We start from the raw sequence: 18,998 nt of genomic DNA, 5'->3' as shown, positions 1-18,998 counted from the left end.
TGCAACAGCTCTGGAGGGTAAAATTGTTAACCTAAGTATTGATGGGTGGAGTAATGTCCACAATGATCCTATTGTATGTGCTTGTATAACAGAAGAAGGTAAAGTCTTCCTTGCACAAACAACCGATACGTCAGGAAATGCACACACAGCAGAATACTTACAAGAAGTGGCAGTAAAAGCTATAACGACATGTGAACAAAAATTCAAATGTCTAGTACGCAGTTTGGTCACTGACAATGCTGCAAACGTATCCAAGATGAGAAGAGATTTAGAAGAGCAGGGAGGGAATACAAAGCTGCTAATAACATATGGTTGCAGTGCTCATTTGCTGCACCTCTTAGCCAAAGACTTAAGTGTTCCAGAAATAAAGGCTAATGTTGTTGAAATTGTTAAATACTTCCGTAATAATCATTTTGCTGCAGCAGCTTTGAAAAGGATGGGTGGAACCAAGCTACCGCTCCCACAAGATGTTAGATGGAACTCTGTGGTGGACTGTTTTGAGCAGTATATCAAAAACTGGCCTATTCTGATGACACTTTGTGAAGAAAATCGAGATAAAATAGATGGCACTGTCACGGCCAAAATCCTCAACATTGGGCTTAAGAGAAATGTTGAACATATGCTGAGCTTCCTGAAACCCATCTCTCAAGCTTTAAACAAAATACAGAAAAATAGCTGTTTTATTGCGGATGCTGTTGAAATTTGGAAGGAACTGAGTGAACACTTAAAAACAGAACTACACATGGACAGAATTAAATTACAAGCAGTAAACAAACGAATGGGACAAGCACTGACTCCAGCTCATTTTTTGGCAAATATTGTCAATATCCAATATCAGGGTCAAAACCTAAGTGCTGAGGAAGAGGAGTTAGCTATGACATGGGTATCCATCAATCATCCATCTTTAATGCCAACTATAATAAACTTCAGAGCTAAGGGGGAACCATTCAAGAAATATATGTTTGCTGAAGATATTTTAAGGAAGGTCACACCAGTAAACTGGTGGAAGTCACTTAAGCGCTTGGATTTAGAGACTGTTCAAGTAATGATTTCACTTTTAACAGCAGTAGCTTCTTCTGCAGGCGTTGAAAAAATATTCTCTTCCTTTGGACTTATTCATTCTAAATTGAGAAATCGGTTGGGACCCAATAAAGCAGGAAAGGTTGTTTTTCTTTTCCAGATTATGAATAGGAACAAAGAAGAAGATGATGATGAAGATGACGAAAAGTGAGCTACAGAGGACAGCAGGGACAGTAGTATTTAAGTTTTTCATGTGTCGGCTGGGCTGACAGTCTAAGTTTCTTTAAAATATATATATATTTTGTTTAGCCAAATTAGTTAACAAATATGGATGTTTGTTTAAGCAATAACGTATGCTGTAATGTTGTTATTGTTTCAGTTGAATAAATCTATTTAAATTGTTATTAAGGTCAGGATTATTTTTCTCCTTCCTAAGTACAACAGAACAGTGGTGTCCAAATATGAATGATTAACCCATTAAACTGGGGAGAAAAAAGTAATATAAAAAGTGATTCTAAAAATCTTCATCTACTTGCATGTTAAAGTAGCAAGAACTAGTTTAGGTAGAAACTTTGATTTAAATCACTGATTTATATCAAGCCTTACTGACTAGTGATTTAAATCGTGATTTAAATCAGTTAGATTTAAATCAAATCCACCCTGATATATATTATATTTTAAAGTGATTGAGTAATGCCACATATCCAGGTAACATTACTCAGCTATCGCCATAACCTTTCAGTGGAGTCCTGGGTTCAAATTCCACCAAGAAGAATATATGCCAGGAGTTTGTGTTCTCCCCGTGTCTGCGTGGGTTTCCTCCCACACTCCAAAGACCTACTGATACGATATTTAGATTGTGATCCCCAATGGGGACAGTGATAATGTCTATAATGTGCTATTGAATTAATGGCACAATAGAAGTGTATAAAAATAATTGAAATGAGGGCCTTTTAGTCTGAGGAAACGAATGCCCCACTCACTAATAAAGTTTAATTAGCATAAGAAAAATGGAGTTAGAAATACTTTTTAAACAAGGATTTTAGTGACTAACATTACAGGGCTGGTTTGGCAGGGAATGTAGCAGCACATATACGAATGCTGCCGGGTTGGAGGTCATTGAGGACATGACAGGTTCCCTTTAAGCATATGCATGACACACTAGTTGTACAAAAATCAATATTTACACACTGGATCTGCTCACATTTGTTTACATTTTAGCACATGGTATTATTTTGTAATAAGTTTAATTTTTTTAGATTGAAAGAGAATATGAAGTACAGAAGGCTTTATTTTCCACTGGATTTCCTGTGCCGAGGCCATTAATTTACTGCAGAGATGTGTCGGTGATAGGTACAGAATTTTATGTGATGGAGCATGTGCAGGTTAGTTTCTCTTTTTAATGTATAACAAAAATGTCCCTCTGATTTGAGAATAAACTTCGACCTCGCTCTTATGTCAGTTCTTACTTTGAAGTATTTTTCAGTGACTCTAAAACTATGCACAGCGCTCTGAGATGAGTCGTCTCTGCTTTTGTCAGTTCATCTTTCTCTTTTGCTGAATCACCCAGTGACCCCCGACTATTCTTGAGGTTTTCCCAGAAATTAGTTTAACAAATGTAATTTGGACCATCTACAAATATTGACTCCTCCATACAAATGTATGCTTATCTTTGCCAAGAGTGCAGATGTTTTTATTGAGGAGTGGAAGAAACTGTTTTCTAGATACTGCTGGCAGTGGCTTATCTTTCAGAAAGGAGAAAATATCCAGGCATTGGAATCCATTATGCCCCTAACCTTCTTCTCTTCCTTGATCTTCCCTGCCAGGAAGAGCCTTCATACACATTAGGTGGTCGGCCAAGGCTGCCAAGAGTCTACTGGAGCCAGGGATGATCTTGGGAGGTCAGGAAGTTACTAATTACAGGGTATCCTGTTGGACATAGCGGTGGTTTTTAAAGAGACCAGCTGAATATGGAGTCTTACAGGCAATGCTCCAAGGAACAAATGTATTCAAATTAGCAAGAGCTATACTTTTCAGTTTCCTGTTTTCAGTCATATATTTGTGGTATTCAGAAATCCTCCTTTTTAAAGTGATTTTCCACCTTGAGTTAAAAAAAAAAAAAAGGTTTTGGTACCAGTTGAAAAATGATTGATTGCTATCAGTGAGGGAAACAAAATTAAAATGTTGTAGTCGTGATACCTTTTAATGGCTAGCTAAAATAAGATGATGTTACAAAGCAAGCTTTTGAGACATCTCAGGTCTCTTCATCAGGCATGGTATGACAAAATATCTGAAGAAACACCAAATATATACACAACCCTCTGCTCTGTGTATATATTTGTGTTTCTTCAGATATTTTGTCATACCATGCCTGAGGAAGAGACCTGAGATGTCTCGAAAGCTTGCTTTGTAACATCATCTTATTTTAGCTAGCCATTAAAAGGTATCACGACTACAACATTTTTATTATGTTTCTCTCACTGAGAGCAATCAATCATTTTCCACCTTGATAAACTATTTCAGCAATGTACTTTGTACTAACAGTGTGTTGTGTAATGCCCTGTAAGGATCCGTCTTCACTAGATGGTCTTGAGTTGACCACCCAAACCAGAAGTATGTTACTTGCTTATTGTATTTGCTGTCACATGCCGACTTGATTATTATTACTCTCAATGTTCTATAGAATCTTGAGAGAAATTTATGAGGAACTCTTTCGCACAAAATGCAAATCAAACTTGTCCTCGTGTGACGACCACTTGAATTGGCTTGTAGGCTGAATCCGAAAACTGTTAGGCTATGTGTCCACGGTAGAATGTTGCTGCAGATTTTTCTGCATGAATATCCGCGACTTTCCCGGCAAATCCGCACCTTTTCAAAGGTGCGGATTTGCCACGGATTTGCCGCGGATTTTGGTGCGGGTTTTTTTTTTTTTCCCAATTCTGAAGCCAAAATCCGGATCAAAATCCGCAACAATAATTGACATGTTGCAGATTTTTCCGGATCAAAATCCGCGGCAAATCCGCCGCGGAAAAATCCGCAGCATGGGCACAGCATTTCCAAAATGCCATAGAAATGGCTGGGAAGTGCCGCTGCTGCAGATTTTCGGGAAATCCGCGGTAAATCCGCGGCAAAATCCGCGCATTTTCCGCAGCGTGGGCACATAGCCTTAGTATTCTGTAAGCAGCACCGATGGCTGAGACGTTGCCCCAAGCCATTTATAAATGTTCTGATATCTTCTTTTTAATACTTTCAATATTACAGCATAAATTAAGTCCTGTCCATCTTATTAAGCCAACAACTCCTTAAAGGGGTTTTCCCGTGACCAATGTTAATTTTAATCAATAGATCATGGAATGATACTAATTTCCACATTTGGATGTGTTTAAATTAAAAGTTCCTGTGCTGAGAGAATCTTATATATGTGTCGTGTACTGTGTAATGGCTGTGTCTGACCATACAGGGACATGGTCTGATCATACCACATCTCCTGGGCAGGGAGGACACAAAAGAAAATATACAAACCAGACAGGAGGGGATTATAGCTGATTCTTTTTGTGAGGTAAAACGTTTCTCTGGCTGTGTTTAACAAAATGTTTACCTCAAAATAATAATTGCTGTTATGTCTGTATACTTTTTTTTTTTTTTTAAAACTCCTTCTCAGCCCAAGAGCTGTGATATGATCAGACCATGTCCCTGTACGGTCAGACACTGACATTACACAGTACATAGCAGGGACATATATATATATATTATATATATATATATATATATATATATATATATATATATATATATATATATATATATATATATATATATATATATATAATATATATATAATAAATATATATATATACATATCTCAGTAGCACAGGAACCCTTTTTTGCATGTTTTTTCATGAGTTTTATGAAAATTAAAAACTGCTTTTTACAGTACCAAGCAAAGATGAGATTTCAGAAATCTCATACACAGACAATTGCTTTTTTTTTTTTTCTTCCTGAAATGAAAAACTGCTGCGTTTTTTTTTTTTTTTAGTTCTCTCAGCGTTTCTGCTTCTTTTTCACCATTGACAGTAATGAGCGTGCAAAAACGCATTATATTGGATATACGCATTGGATTATAGGGGGAACCTTGGCTTACGCATAGTGGGAGGGGCTTAACTAAGCACCTGCGCGAGGTGAACTCCAGGTACACTCTCAGGGCAGTAACCAGAACTGTAGCGGCTGACTCCAGGACAGGAGACTGACTCGGGTGCAGACAGGTACAGGCAGGATGGCTGAGGCATACAGACGGTGGTGCGGACAGGTATGGTGAGCACAGCAGGATAGATGGGCAGGTACACGTAACGGACACAGGAACTACAGGACCTGACAATTAGCTAGCAGACTGGAAAACTATAACTAGGAGCGTTGCTCAGGCACCTCCCCCAATGGGAGGGTGCCTTAAATACTTAATACCTTTCAGCCTATGACTGAGAGGCATTATTTCTGGGAAATGGCACACTGACCCTTTTAAGAGGAGGTCAGGTGTGCATGCGCATGCCCTAAGCACACTCCCAGGAGACATGAGCTGAGTGCACAGTCCCCCTGAGGGGTAGGAAGCAGGAGTACATGTGGACAGCCGCAGGGCAGTGGGGGAGGAAGCAGCCTGGCCCGGGGTGGTGAGTAAGTAGTCGTCTCTGCAGGGACGCCGGTGTTAGACAGGTCTGGTCACATTCTTCTCAATCAGCAGCCATTGTATGGAAGGTGCTTGACAGTTTGTGAGGAAACCACAAACCATAGAAAGGGGCCGCCTTCTTTACCGAAGAATCCATAAGTTCGTTCTTATAGTCTAATTCTTTTTATATATATATTTTTAGCATGAAATACATACATACATACTTTTAATAGGAAAAAGCTTACTTTTTCCCAAAAGGTGGCTACCCCCTTTAATGTGTAGGGATGACAAAAACAACCATAGACTTGAGCCAAACTGAGCACTCTGGACCACTGCATGTAAACTCACTGCAATCAATGGTCCTCAGAAATCCCATTTAGTGGTCAGTAAGGCTTCCCAGCTATCAGATATTTACCACAGACGCGGTGAATAATTAAGGGTCAATCTTGGGAAGATAAATTTAATATAATGTGCTTATTTGCAGTTATAGCTGTAAGGGCTTGTGCACATGACCAGTTTTCTCAGACAAGTGCTATCTGTGGTTTTCATGGATTGCACAAGTACCTATAATATTCTCTGGGGCTGTGCACATATCTGTTGTTGTTGGTGTGTTTCTTTTTTTCTTTCTTCCTTCGACCTGAGTGGTCCATGAGAGAAATGGGAGACCTTTTTGTTTTTTGATCCGAGTGTTGGGACTCAAATCGTTAATGCAGGTCTATGGGTTTGTGGAAAAAAAATCAGACAGCACTCCAGTTGCATCCTAGTGCAGTTTGATTTTCATGGACTGTTGGATTGGAGAACGTGGCGTGACTCTGAGAAACATAAGCCATTCTGATGAGAAAAATCTGACTTTTTTTTTTTGTTTTTTTGTTTTTCCCCTGATGTGGAGAAAATCTTTGTGACCCTACCCAACCAGTAAGCCTGATTCTTTTCTCCCTTTTTGTCTTGGTCAGGGACGCATATTCCGAGATGTCACACTGCCTGAAGTCACTCCTGCGGAAAGGTCAGCCTTGTATGTGGCTCTTGCTGAAACTCTTGCCCACCTCCATTCATTAAACATACATACATTAAATCTCACTGGATATGGCAGAGGAAAAGGGTATTGTCAGCGGCAGGTAATGTGCACGTTTTTCTTTTCATAGGAAAAATATAGTTTGCGTTGCCGTCATCCTAAAAACCCATGGTGCTGTTTCTTAGTGTATGAAGGTAAATAGTCTCCCATAGGAAAAGTATAGAAACTAGCACTTCTCTAGAATTAGGAGGAGCGTTCTCCTTCTCAGCTGTTGGGGTTGTCCCATGAAGAAACTTTATCATCTATCATATAGATAGGTGATAAACTTTAGATAGATGGGGTCTGACCACTTAGGGTACCGTCTCACTAAACGACGTACCAGCGATTCCGACAATGATATGACCTGGTCAGGATCGCTGGTGCGTTGCTACATGGTTGCTGGTGAGCTGTCAATCAGGCAGATCCCACCAGCGACTCGTGGAAACGATGCTGCGCTTGGAAACCAAGGTAAATATCGGGTAACTAAGCAAAATGCTTTGCTTGGTTACCAGATATTTACCCTGGTTACCAGCGCACACCGCTTAGCGCTGGCTCCCTGCACTTGTACCCAGGGTACACATCGGATTACTAAGCAAAGCGCTTCACTTAGTTAGCCGATGTGTACTCTGGCTATGTGTGCAGGGAGCCAGCACTGGCAGCCTGAGAGCGGCATACGTTAGTAACCAAGGTAAATATCGGGTAACCAAGCAAAGCGCTTCGCTTAGTTACCCGATGTGTACCTTGGTTACCAGCGTCCGCAGCTTCCAGACGCTGGCTCCCTCCTCCCTGCACATTCAGATCGTTGCTCTCTCGCTGTCGAACACAGCGATGTGTGCTTCACAGCAGGAGAGCACCGAGCAAAAAATGAACCAGCACTGTGTAATGATCAGCGACTTCACAGCAGAGGCCAGGTCGTGCTTAGTGTCACACACAGTGAGATCGCTGATGAGGTCACTGGTGCGTCACAAAACCTGTGACTCAGCAGCGAGCGAGCTAGCGATCTTGCTCTAGCGATCTCGCTATGTGAGAAGTACCCCTTAGACTTGCCCTAATCAGAAAAAGGCTGTGCCCACGGGAGCTCGTACCTACGGATGTATCCGCAGGTACGAGCGCATGTTTCCTGCAGCTGCCCGCTGGCGTCCGCAGCTATTTTTAGCTGCTAAATTACAGCGGAATAGCTGCGGGAAATATGTGAACATTCATGCGGCTTACCTGCGGACGTCCTGGCCTCTTATCTCCATAGCGGAGGGTCGGGACATCCACAGGTAATTCCGCATGAATAATTGACATGCAATTATACATGCGGATGCCTACATCCGCAGCATGGTCGGCAGCCGCACTTTCCGCAGTGTGGACACAGCACTCCCCATGTCCCATAGGATAACATGGGGAGTGACTGTACATGCTAAAACCTGCGGATTTATCTGGAAAATCCAGAAAAATCCGCAGGTTTTCCGCGGCAAAATCTGCAGATGCAAGCTCCCATGGGCACATAGCCTAACAGGACATTTGTTCCATGTTCTGCTAAGTGCAGGTCTCAGCAGATGGACCCCACCAATCCTGTCGATAGGTATATACAGATATATTTTACAGATGTGTAAATGTTATGCAGTTATTTCGCAATCCCTTATAGTTTTTTATTCTTATTGGCGAAGAAATGTATGACATTATTATAGTGGATGCTCAACCTTTAGTGCCACATCATTTCTTAAGCGGGCTTTACACGCTACGTTATCGTTAATGAATTATCATCGGGGTCACGGTGTTTGTGACGGACATCCGGCGTCATTAACGATATCGCAGTGTGTGACACTTATGAGCGACCTTAAACGATCGCAAAAGCGGTCAAAATCGTTTGCCGCGGAGAGGTCGTCCTGAAACAGAAAATAGTTTTCTGCTTATTAGCGATGTTGTTCCTCGTTCCTGCGGCAGCACACATCGCTGTGTGTGACACCGCAGGAGCTACAAACATCTCCTTACCTGCCTCCACCGCCAATGTGGAAGGAAGAAGGTGGGCGGGATGTTACGTCCCGGTCATCTCCGCCCCTCCGCTTCTATTGGACGGCTGCCGTGTGACGTCGCTGTGACGCCGAACGAACCGCCCCCTTAGAAAGGAGGCGGTTCGCCGGCCACAGCGACGTCGCAGGGCAGGTAAGTCCGTGTGACGGGTGTAAGCGAGGTTGTGCGCCACGGGCAACTATTTGCCCGTGTCGCACAACAGACGGGGGCGAGTACGATCGCTTGCGATCTCTCTAGCGGGATCGCAGCGTTTAAAGCCCGCTTTAGATCCAGCAATCCTGCTCTGTATGTTCAGCACTTTTATCTCGGTTTCTATGTAAATCTCCTAAAGACATGATTCAGACACCATTCCCAATGGAAAATTCACTGTAATGAGGGAGTCATTTTGAACTTCCGTGTGGCATGTGGAGTGACAAACGTGCAGTCATCAGCAGTGTCCTTTTCAAAGGTGCACAAATTTGTTGAACAGAGGCCAAACAGAGTCCAGAGTAACTCTGCTGCCTCATTCTAGTAAATGGATCCGTCAGGGGTTTCACCTTTTTAATCAAGGGGTTTTTTTTTTTCCTTTTTTTTTCTTCCCTTTTTTTTCTTCCCACACATGCATTGGTGAAACTGTAGTAGCACTGCTTCCCATTTATTCTCAGATTGGTGGGAGTCATAGAGGTCAGACCAGCACTGATCATGAAGAGGCTTCATGTCTTAAGGTCCATTTACACAGACCGACTTGTGGCATTATACAACTGACGAGAGTTAAACTTTTACTGATCAATGGCAGACCAAAGCAATCTATGCACAGTCAGTGATATTATAGTATACTCAGTGCGCCTAGGCTGCCATAATTCTTAGCAGGTTGATTTCATTTTATAAAGGACTGTCCACCTCCAAGAACCATTGATCTTTTACGTTTGCAAAAGTTCATATCATTCAATAAACGAGTACCGTATTTTTTTATTTTATAAGACGCACCGGATTATAAGATGCACCACAAAAATAGAGATAAAAGTAAAAAAAAAAATAAAAATGGGGTCCATCTTATACTCCGGTGGTGTCTTACTGTAGGGGATGACAGCAGTGGTGGAGCGGGGGTCACAGCAGCCGGCAGGGGCGGTGCTGGAGTCCGGAAATTCTGGCTACAGTGTGGCTGGCTGTGCTGGCTGTTGTGTGACTGTGTGGCCGGCTGCGCTTGCTTTGTGGAGCAGGGCAGTGCGAGGGTGAGATGCTGTATCAGCGATGCGATCTTCAAATAATGCCTCCCGGAATCGGCGGCTGCGCAGATTGAGATCTTGGTTCAATGACAATCCAAGAGCTCCATCTGCGCCAACTCCTGGTGGCATTATTTGAAGAGCGCACCGCCGACAGAGCATCTCACCCATGCACTGCTTTGCTACCCCCACCGCAGCCAGCACAGCCCCGCACCGCCGACAGAGCATCTCAACCACTGCAGCCAGCACAGCCCAGCACTGCCGACAGAGCATCTCTCCCCCTCACTGCCTTGCTGCACACAGCGCCCACCACAGCCAGCACAGCCCCACACTGCCGACAGAGAATCTCGCCTGCCGCAGCCACCACAGCCCCACACCGCCAACAAAGCATTTCACCCTCCGCAGCCAGCAAAGCCCTGCACTGCCAACAGAGCATCTCAACCCCACACTGCCTTGCTAAACACATCCCCACACCGCCAACAGAGAATCTCACCTGCCTTAATCGTGAAACGGGAGGTTTTGAACAATGGTCGTTCACGATTATTTTGTAGTGTAAATTCCGGTTAAGCCATTGCTTCTACCACATCTCCATTTATAATAACAACCTCTAAATTTTATACCATATCCTTAGCAGAGATTACCCCATCTTTATCAAAAACAAATGTCCTGTAGTAATATCTGTTAAATGTTGGGCACTTGTCTCGGTAATTCATTTGCAATCCTGCCTAATGATGGGGCTTCTGTGTGCTGATAGCTTGCAAATCTTATTTACGTAGCACTCTTAGATACATAGCGTTCTCTGGGTGTATATGTATATATGTATGTGTCTCTATCTCTCTATCGCCTTTGTTTCCAATTATGGCGGTCAGACGTTTCCTGTAGTTCTTGACCAAGTTTGCACACACTGCAGCAGGGATTTTGGCCTGCTCCTCCATACAGATCTCCTCCAGATCTTTCAGGTTTTGGGGTTGTCGCTGGGTACAATTGGGTTTGAGCTCCCTCCAAAGATTTTTCTATTGGATTCAGGCCTGGAGACTAGCTAGGCCATTCCAGGACCTGGAAATGCTTCTTACAGAACCACTCCTTAGTTGCCATGGCTGTGTGTTTCAGGTCAATGTCATACTGGAAGTCCAGCTGTGACAAACCTTCAATGCGCTTACTGAGGGCAGGAGGTTGTTGGCTGAAATCCCACAATACATGACCCCTTCCATCTTCCCTTCAATTCAGTGCAGTCATCGATGTTTCCACCCCCATGGGACAGTGGTCTTGGGGTTGTACTCATCCTTCTTCCTCCAAACACAGTGAGTGAAGTTGATACCAAAAAGTTCTATTTTGGGCTCATCTGACCACTTGACCTTCTCTCATGCCTCCTCTGGATCATCCAGATGGTCATTGTCGAACTTTATTCGGGCCTGGACATGTGCTGATGTGAGCAGGGGGACCTTGCGTGCCCTGCAGAATTTTAATCCATGACAACGTAGTGTTACTAACAATAATCTTTGAGACTATAGTCATTAACCAGGTCCTCCTGTGTAACTCTGGGCTTATTCCTGACCTTTCTCAGCATCCTTACCCCAGAGTCAAGATCTTGCATGGAGCCCCAAACTGAGTAAGATTGACAGTCATCTTGAGTTTCTTCCTTTTCTAATAATTGCACCAACAGTTGTTGCCTTCTCACCAAGCTGCTAGCCTATTGTCCTGTAACCCATTTCAGCCTTGTGCAGGTCTATAATTTTGTCCATGATGTCCTTTGACAGCTCTTTGGTCCTGGCCATGATGGAGAGGTTCGAGTTTGTGTTTGGACAGGGGTCTTTTATACAGTAATGAGTTGAAACAAGTGCAATTAATGCAGGTAATAGGTGTAGAGTAGGTAGGCTTCTTAAAGAATAAATAACAGGTCTGCGAGACCGAATTCTTGCTGGTTGGTAAGTGATGAAATACTTATTTCATGCAAAAAAAATTGCAAATTAATTATTTACAATTTTATAAAAATGAGATTTTCTGGACTTTTTTTATTCTGTCTGAAGTTTCTGGACTACCGTATTAGACCTTCTAACCAAGGCTCACTAGAAATTTGCCGGGTTTGCATTGGTCAGTGTACCTGTTATACTGTTTTGATATTTTAATTTCACATTGTGTATATAGTTTTGGTTATATAATTGACAGGTCACTACTTGGAAGAAGCAATATCAAAGGGCGGCACATACGGACATACCCGCAATGAACCAACTGGCAGACTGGTTACAGAAAAATGTGCCAAGCAATGACAATGATGAAACGCTGATCCATGGAGATTTCAGGATCGATAATGTCATTTTTCACCAAACTGAGGTAAGGTGTGTGTGTGTGTGTGTGTGTGTGTGTGTGTCTCTATTTTTATTCATAGCTACTGCTCTGTACTGTTCAGTCTGATGGGGCATATCAGGGACCCAGTTACGAGATATGCCGTGAAGGGGTAACTGGGCAGATATACAAATGGCCATTTATATATGCTAAATATCTAATTTTTCTCAGATTTTCCTTAGCAGTAATGCAGGTCCATGTTCACACATTCATGGTTTCCATACTTTGACATTATCAGAGTGCAAACTGTCTTTTTGTATTTTATGTCATGTTCAGTTATGCACCTGTTCACACGTTAGGTTGAGGAGTGCAATCAATCAGTCTTTTTTGTGTATATGAAGAGGGGCATATCAGAGCATCATTCTCTCTGATCGCAGGGGTTAGAAAATTATCACCACATTTTTGTTATATAAGCAATAGTGCAGTGTAATTTAGGATTGTATCTGTTATGTTGGGCTTGTACTTTTGGATATAATACAAAACAGAATTCTGTATTTGGATCTGTAAAATTGGGTTATAGATGTTATTTATATTGTCCTTTTCGAGCCACTCTTCCTTCTTGCTTCCTGTTTGCTGGAAGGCGGTGTGATCATGATTGATGATACAGATCGGCACTATCATGGCGCTGCTGGCCTGAATCTTGCGCTTTCTGATGCTGCGACAAAAAGACGGCTTTGCCTATACAGCACACAGAGGAATGCAGGGGCACAAAAGCCGATCTGGATCGAGAGCTAACTGTTCACTACAGCCATTTTACCAACTTCAAAGCAGTGCGTAGGAGCTCTATTGAAAACGCCTAGTGAGCACTACGCAGTTTCGACCACTGCTGTCAGACTGCAGCGGTGGCCGGCATCCTAGGCAAAGGGCATAATGCAAGAATGGAGAAGATTTTCAATAACCAATAAATTACAAAGTTGTTTAGAGCCTTTTTAACGGTTCATTCTAATGACAATAATCTTTTAAATCCTTCTCTCCAGGCCCGTGTAATTGCTGTCCTTGATTGGGAACTGTCCACTATTGGACATGCTACGTCTGACCTGGCTTACTTTACTTCACTGTATTTTTGGCCTCGAGGTGTCCAATTTCTTGGAAACCATAGTAACAAGATCTTTACTGATATCGAAGGTGGGTATTCCGTATGAAGCTACACATGACATAGAATTAGTTCCAACGTGAATAATATGTGAAACTGGCAACTATTGTGGGAAAAAGCAGGCTTTTAAGTGAAGAATTTTTTTTATTTTTTTCCAGCTTTTTGTAAAAGAATGTTACTAGAGATGGGTGAACCCGCAGATGTTCAGGTTAGGTGGTTCCGGCCAGACTTAAAAATAAATTAAAATAAGAAAATTTCTGTTCGAGACCATACTTAAACCCGTGCGTGTGCTGTAAAATAGTGTTAGTAAGGGCTGGGGGCTTTAAAACAGGAGTATTCTACTTACTGAGTCTCCCGCTTGGCTGTCACTTTGCTTCCAGGTCCACTCATTAGCTCTCAATCATATTCACGGCTTCCTCCATCCACCCTCTGTGACTATGTCTTTGACTGGTTGCAGTCAGACAGCCGGCATCTGTGAGTGGTTGTGAAGTATAAAAATAAATAATTGGAAAAAATGACACAGGGTTCCCCCGTATAGTGATACCCAGCACAGATAGAGCAGACGGCTACAGGCCGCAGCCCCCAGCTGTGTGCGTTATCTTGGCTGTGTATCAAAATACGAGGAATCCCATGTATAGTGTTTTTTTTTTGTTTGTTTTTTTTAATTACTTAAATAAACCCCGCTTGCGATTTTCCTCTCCAGTTTTGATACCCAGCCAACATAAAGCGGACACCTGAGGGCTGGTATTCTCAGTCTGGGGAGGCCCATAGTTATTGGGTCTCTGATGGCTACAATCCTAGTGGTCCAGTGGGCACAAATACACACGAGGGAACTTCAGTGGCAGATCTTGTCTCTGCAGACAGCAAACATACACAATCTGAACCTCAAATTCCAACTAAACGCGAAGATGGTAAAGTCTCTGGGATGGTGGTTAAATGAGGAAAATTTGGGAAATGGGGTTTTGACAATGGAACAACCAATCGTGATTACCATGGACGCAAATCCTATGGGGTGGGGAGCTCACTTGGAAGATCTATTCTTCCAGAGGGGTTGGGACCCCACCATTAAAAATCGTATCTTCCAATCTAAAGAAGCTGACTGCTGTAAAGGTCCAGTCACACTAAGCAACTTACCAGCGATCCCAACAACGATAGGGATCGCTGGTAAGTTGCTAGGAGGTTGCTGGTGAGATGTCACACTGCGACGCTCCAGCGATCCCACCAGCAACCTGACCTGGCAGGGATCGCTGGAGCGTCGCTACACGAGTTGCTGGTGAGCTCACCAGCAACTAGTGACCAGCCCCCAGCGCCGCGTGGAAGATGCTGCGCTTGGTAACTAAGGTAAATATCGGGTAACCAACCCGATATTTACCTTGGTTACCAGCGCACGGAGCTACACGTGCAGAGAGCAGGGAGCAGCGCACACTGAGCGCTGGCTCCCTGCTCTCCTAGTTACAGCACACATCGGGTTAATTACCCGATGTGTGCTGCAGCTACATGTGCACAGAGCAGGGAGCAGCGCACACCGCTTAGCGCTGGCTCCCTGCTGTCTTAGCTACAGCACACATCGGGTTAATTAACCCGATGTGTCCTGCAGCTACATGTGCACAGAGCAGGAGCCGGCACTGACAGTGCGAGCTGCGGAGGCTGGTAACAGAGGTAAATATCGGGTAACCAAGGACAGGGCTTCTTGGTTACCCGATGTTTACTGTCGTTACCAGCCTCTGCAGAAGCCGGCTCCTGCTGCCTGCACATTTAGTTGTTGCTGTCTCGCTGTCACACACAGCGAATCTGTGCTTCACAGCGGGACAGCAACAACTAAAAAATGGCCCAGGACATTCAGCAACAACCAACGACCTCACAGCAGGGGCCAGGTTGTTGCTGGATGTCCCACACAGCAACATCGCTAGCAACGTCACAAAAGTTGTTCGTTAGCAGCGATGTTGCTAGCGATGTTGCTTAGTGTGACGGGGCCTTTAGACAGGACCTCCAACAAACCTTAGGTCAAGTGTCAGAGGCGTGATAATGGTATCTAACAACAGGACAATGGTGGCATATCTAAATCACTATGTGAGCAAGGATGGTTGACCTTAGGGAGATCAACGCTGTCTGTGGATGGATACCATGTTTGGCATAGGTGGTCTCCTTGACTGGAGACTGCCCTTCCCGTGGTTGTTCCTTCCCGGTGAAAGACCTGGCTAGTTTCCTGCCAGCGTTGAGAAACATGTGATGGTGTCTCCGCAGGCCTTCTTGCTTTGAATATTTCCCAGGGGGCATTGCTCTAGAATCACTGCGTTGAGAAACACGTGATGGTGTCTCCGCAGTGGTGGATGTTGATCTCCCTAAGGTCAACCATCCTTGCTCACATAGTCTTTTACTAGGCAATGTCCCACTAGCCAGATTCCTACTCCACACTGATGAGGGGCAAATACCCCGAAACGGCTGTCTGTGGATGGATACCATGTTTGGCATAGGTGGTCTCCTTGACTGGAGACTGCCCTTCCCGTGGTTGTTCCTTCCCGGTGAAAGACCTGGCTAGTTTCCTGCCAGCGTTGAGAAACATGTGATGGTGTCTCCGCAGGCCTTCTTGCTTTGAATATCTAAATCACTAGGGAGGAACCAGGTCCAAGCCCCTGATTGAAGAGGCAGGAAAGTTATTCCAAGTAGCATAAAGGAACTTATCCTTAACCGGTTGACACCTAAAGGGGCCTGTAAACACGGTGGCTGACTTCCTAAGCTGACATGTTCTCAGCCAAGGGGAATGGATTCTCAATCAAAGTGTCTTTGCGCAAATCTGCACAGCCTGGGGATGGCTGGAAATAGATCTATTCGCCAGCAGACAAAATTGCCAAGTGAGGAAATTCTTCTCCTTGGATCCAAGGGGATGCCCAAATGGGATAGAGGCACTTCTCTAGAAATAGAAATTTCAGCTAGCCTACGCTTTTCCCCTGTTCCATCTGATCCCGGCAGTACTCAAGAAAACCTGAGAAGGCAAAGCAAGTCATTCTAATCTCTCCACTCTGGCCAAGAGATCATGGTTCACTTGGCTCAGGGTGATGTCAGTATCGGACCCCTGGATACTCCCCCACCCCCACATTTCCAAACTTCTATATCAGGGACCCGTCCTCAACCCTCAGTTTTGGCACTTACATCTGACGGCGTGGAACTTGAGAGGGGACTACTCTTGGCTAAAGGGCTTTCTGAAAACCTAGTCTCTATCATGCTGTCAAGCAGGAAAAAAGTGACATCAGTTAAATATGCAAAAATTTTCGGAAAAATCTTAGATCTGAGGGATCTGAGCACCCAAAACCAGCAGGTTCCCCTAAGAGAAGTTCTGGAGTTCTTGCAAAAAAGCCTTGAGAGGGGTCTATCCACCAGCACTCTGAAAGTACAGGTCTCAGCCTTGGGAGTGCTATTCGTCCAGAAAATTGCTGATCACCCATAGATCCATAGATTCATTAGAGCCTCCTTCTCTTCTAGACCCTTTAAGTCCCCAAAGTTGGGATTTAAATTTAGTGCTAAATGCTATGACTAAATCACCCTTTTAACCGATTTTAATCGATAACAGTGAAGGCTCTGACTCTCAAAACTTCTCATGATAGCCCTAACGTCTGATAGACTTATTAACAAGTTACAGGCAGTCTCTATTAACCCTCCACTATACTTTCCGATAGGGTAATTCTAAAAGCTGACCCAGCTTTTTTGACTAAAGTAAATTCAAAATTACACCAGGGGCCAGCAGATAATTTTACCTTTTTGTGAAGACCAAAAATCCCAATGGGAACTAGCCTTTGACTTACTCGATGTTAGGAGATGCTTGATAGAATACCTGAGGGTAAAAGAACCATGGCAGAAATCCTAATCTATGTTTACCTTTTATTAGATCCCTGGAATGTGATGTAGAAGCAACCAAATCCACTATTGCTAGGTGGATTAGGATGGGCATCTCCCTAGCCTACTCTGCCTTGGGTCAACCCCCTCGTCACGGAAATTTTTTTTTTTATCCGGGTGGATGAACCCAAACAGTAACACAGACTCTCCTAAGAAGCTTGTGTATGGACCCCGATCTTTACAGTTCGGGTTCACCCATCACTAAATGCCATAATTCCTATTTCTTGGATCTAGCGACGCTGGATGCTTAGCTTATGCACTCTACTTAATCTGGTGCCGAGTGCCTCTTGGGATATTTGCGAGGTGAATTTGCTAGTATGATTTGGCTCCCTTGTATCTGAAAAATCTATAAAGAGCAGTTTTTGTCATCCAATACATGTAGCACTGCCCTTTATTGCAGGCGCCACATCTACACTACCTGAGCCATTATGAGATCAATGTTATTTGACTTTCTGATTTTCCAGGAAAGAAAATTAGAATTGAACATATTATAAACTGGGGTTATTGTAAAATGTAACTGCTCATGGTCTTCAGAAGCTCAGAAGAAAGCTGCCAGTATATCCTGGAAGGACATTGTTAGTACACATACAAATTCCTTGACCCTTTTGCTGGTTAGGCTTATAGAATTATTCACAACTATTCAATTTGTGTTTTATACGGAAGCACACCTAAATATATTAAACATAATCTGCACCAACAAAAAATCCCAGCAAAAAAGCAACATGTGAACATAGCCTTGAAATGTGTAAAATTGCAAACTGCTTGTAAAAACAAAAACTATATAATTTATCTCTTATTAACAATTCCAGAACAAATGATATTTAATAGTTTTATAATTTATAGCCCACTTGATTTAGGTATATTTGCGGATTTTTAATACATTATCTATACTGTGTGGATTTCCACTTTATACCATTGCTTTACCTGTTATCACTTTTTTTAAATGGATTTAAGCAGCAAGTATTTTTCACTGGATGCCAGATTTTCGCCATCATTTGCTAATATCTATTTCATACTGAGGGGAAAAAATATCATGTTTTCAGATTCCGACCCATTTGTCTGTCATTTGGTGTGACGACTTTTCCACATAAATGATATACCCTTAGTAACTCCAGTATTAGATCAGGAAGACAGGGTGGACCGCAGTGTGAGTGACGATCTGATAAGATGCACAATGGTGTGAGCAGGCTTTTTTTTACCTCTCTACCCCTGGTCTCTCCAGTATTAAATCAAAACATCTACTGGGAGCACCTCTTATTACACATTAACGGGAGGTGCATGAGCTTCCTGCTGCACATGCTCAGACACCAGTCATATTACCATTCTAGGACATGTTTCTGTCTGTGCAGACATGCAGTGGCCATTTTAATCTTCTGATTTCCATCCTAGTCAAAAGAAGTGGAATTTGCTAATTAAAAGTATTATTTTTTTTTTTTCTTTTTCTAAATACTTTTTCCTATTAGTTGTTTGGTTTTTTTTTTTTTCCTCCCCCCCCCCTGTTCCCGTAGGACCCCCATAATTCCATGTATGTGCACAAAATTTTAAAAATAATGGTTCGATCTGTCGAGCTTCCACCAGGGGACGCACAGGTTAAGTGGAGATGGAACTCCAAAGTGCAGTTAGACAAAAGCCCACAAGAGGGCGCAAGCACCAGAAAGAGTAGTCAGCAAGCCTAAGTCTAAACCAGGATCTCATGTCAATACAGGGGGGCGCAAGCAAGCT

At 43.2% G+C, this 18,998-nt stretch overlaps 1 protein-coding gene across 1 annotated transcript in view; it reads left to right on the top strand.

Moving 5' to 3' along the window:
• The window catches only part of ACAD11 (acyl-CoA dehydrogenase family member 11), a 173,227-nt gene that overhangs the window by 25,118 nt on the left and 129,111 nt on the right, over positions 1-18,998 (top strand). Inside the window, exons 3-6 of the mRNA XM_075315191.1 lie at positions 2,280-2,405; positions 6,631-6,792; positions 12,116-12,280; positions 13,270-13,417. Of these exons, the coding sequence (XP_075171306.1) occupies positions 2,280-2,405; positions 6,631-6,792; positions 12,116-12,280; positions 13,270-13,417 (601 nt within the window). The remainder of the gene's footprint in view (positions 1-2,279; positions 2,406-6,630; positions 6,793-12,115; positions 12,281-13,269; positions 13,418-18,998) is intronic.

Source organism: Anomaloglossus baeobatrachus, chromosome 6 (genome assembly GCF_048569485.1).
Source record: "Anomaloglossus baeobatrachus isolate aAnoBae1 chromosome 6, aAnoBae1.hap1, whole genome shotgun sequence".
In the NCBI taxonomy this organism is placed as follows: Eukaryota; Metazoa; Chordata; class Amphibia; order Anura; family Aromobatidae; genus Anomaloglossus; species Anomaloglossus baeobatrachus.
This window is presented reverse-complemented; position numbering and strand designations above follow the sequence as displayed.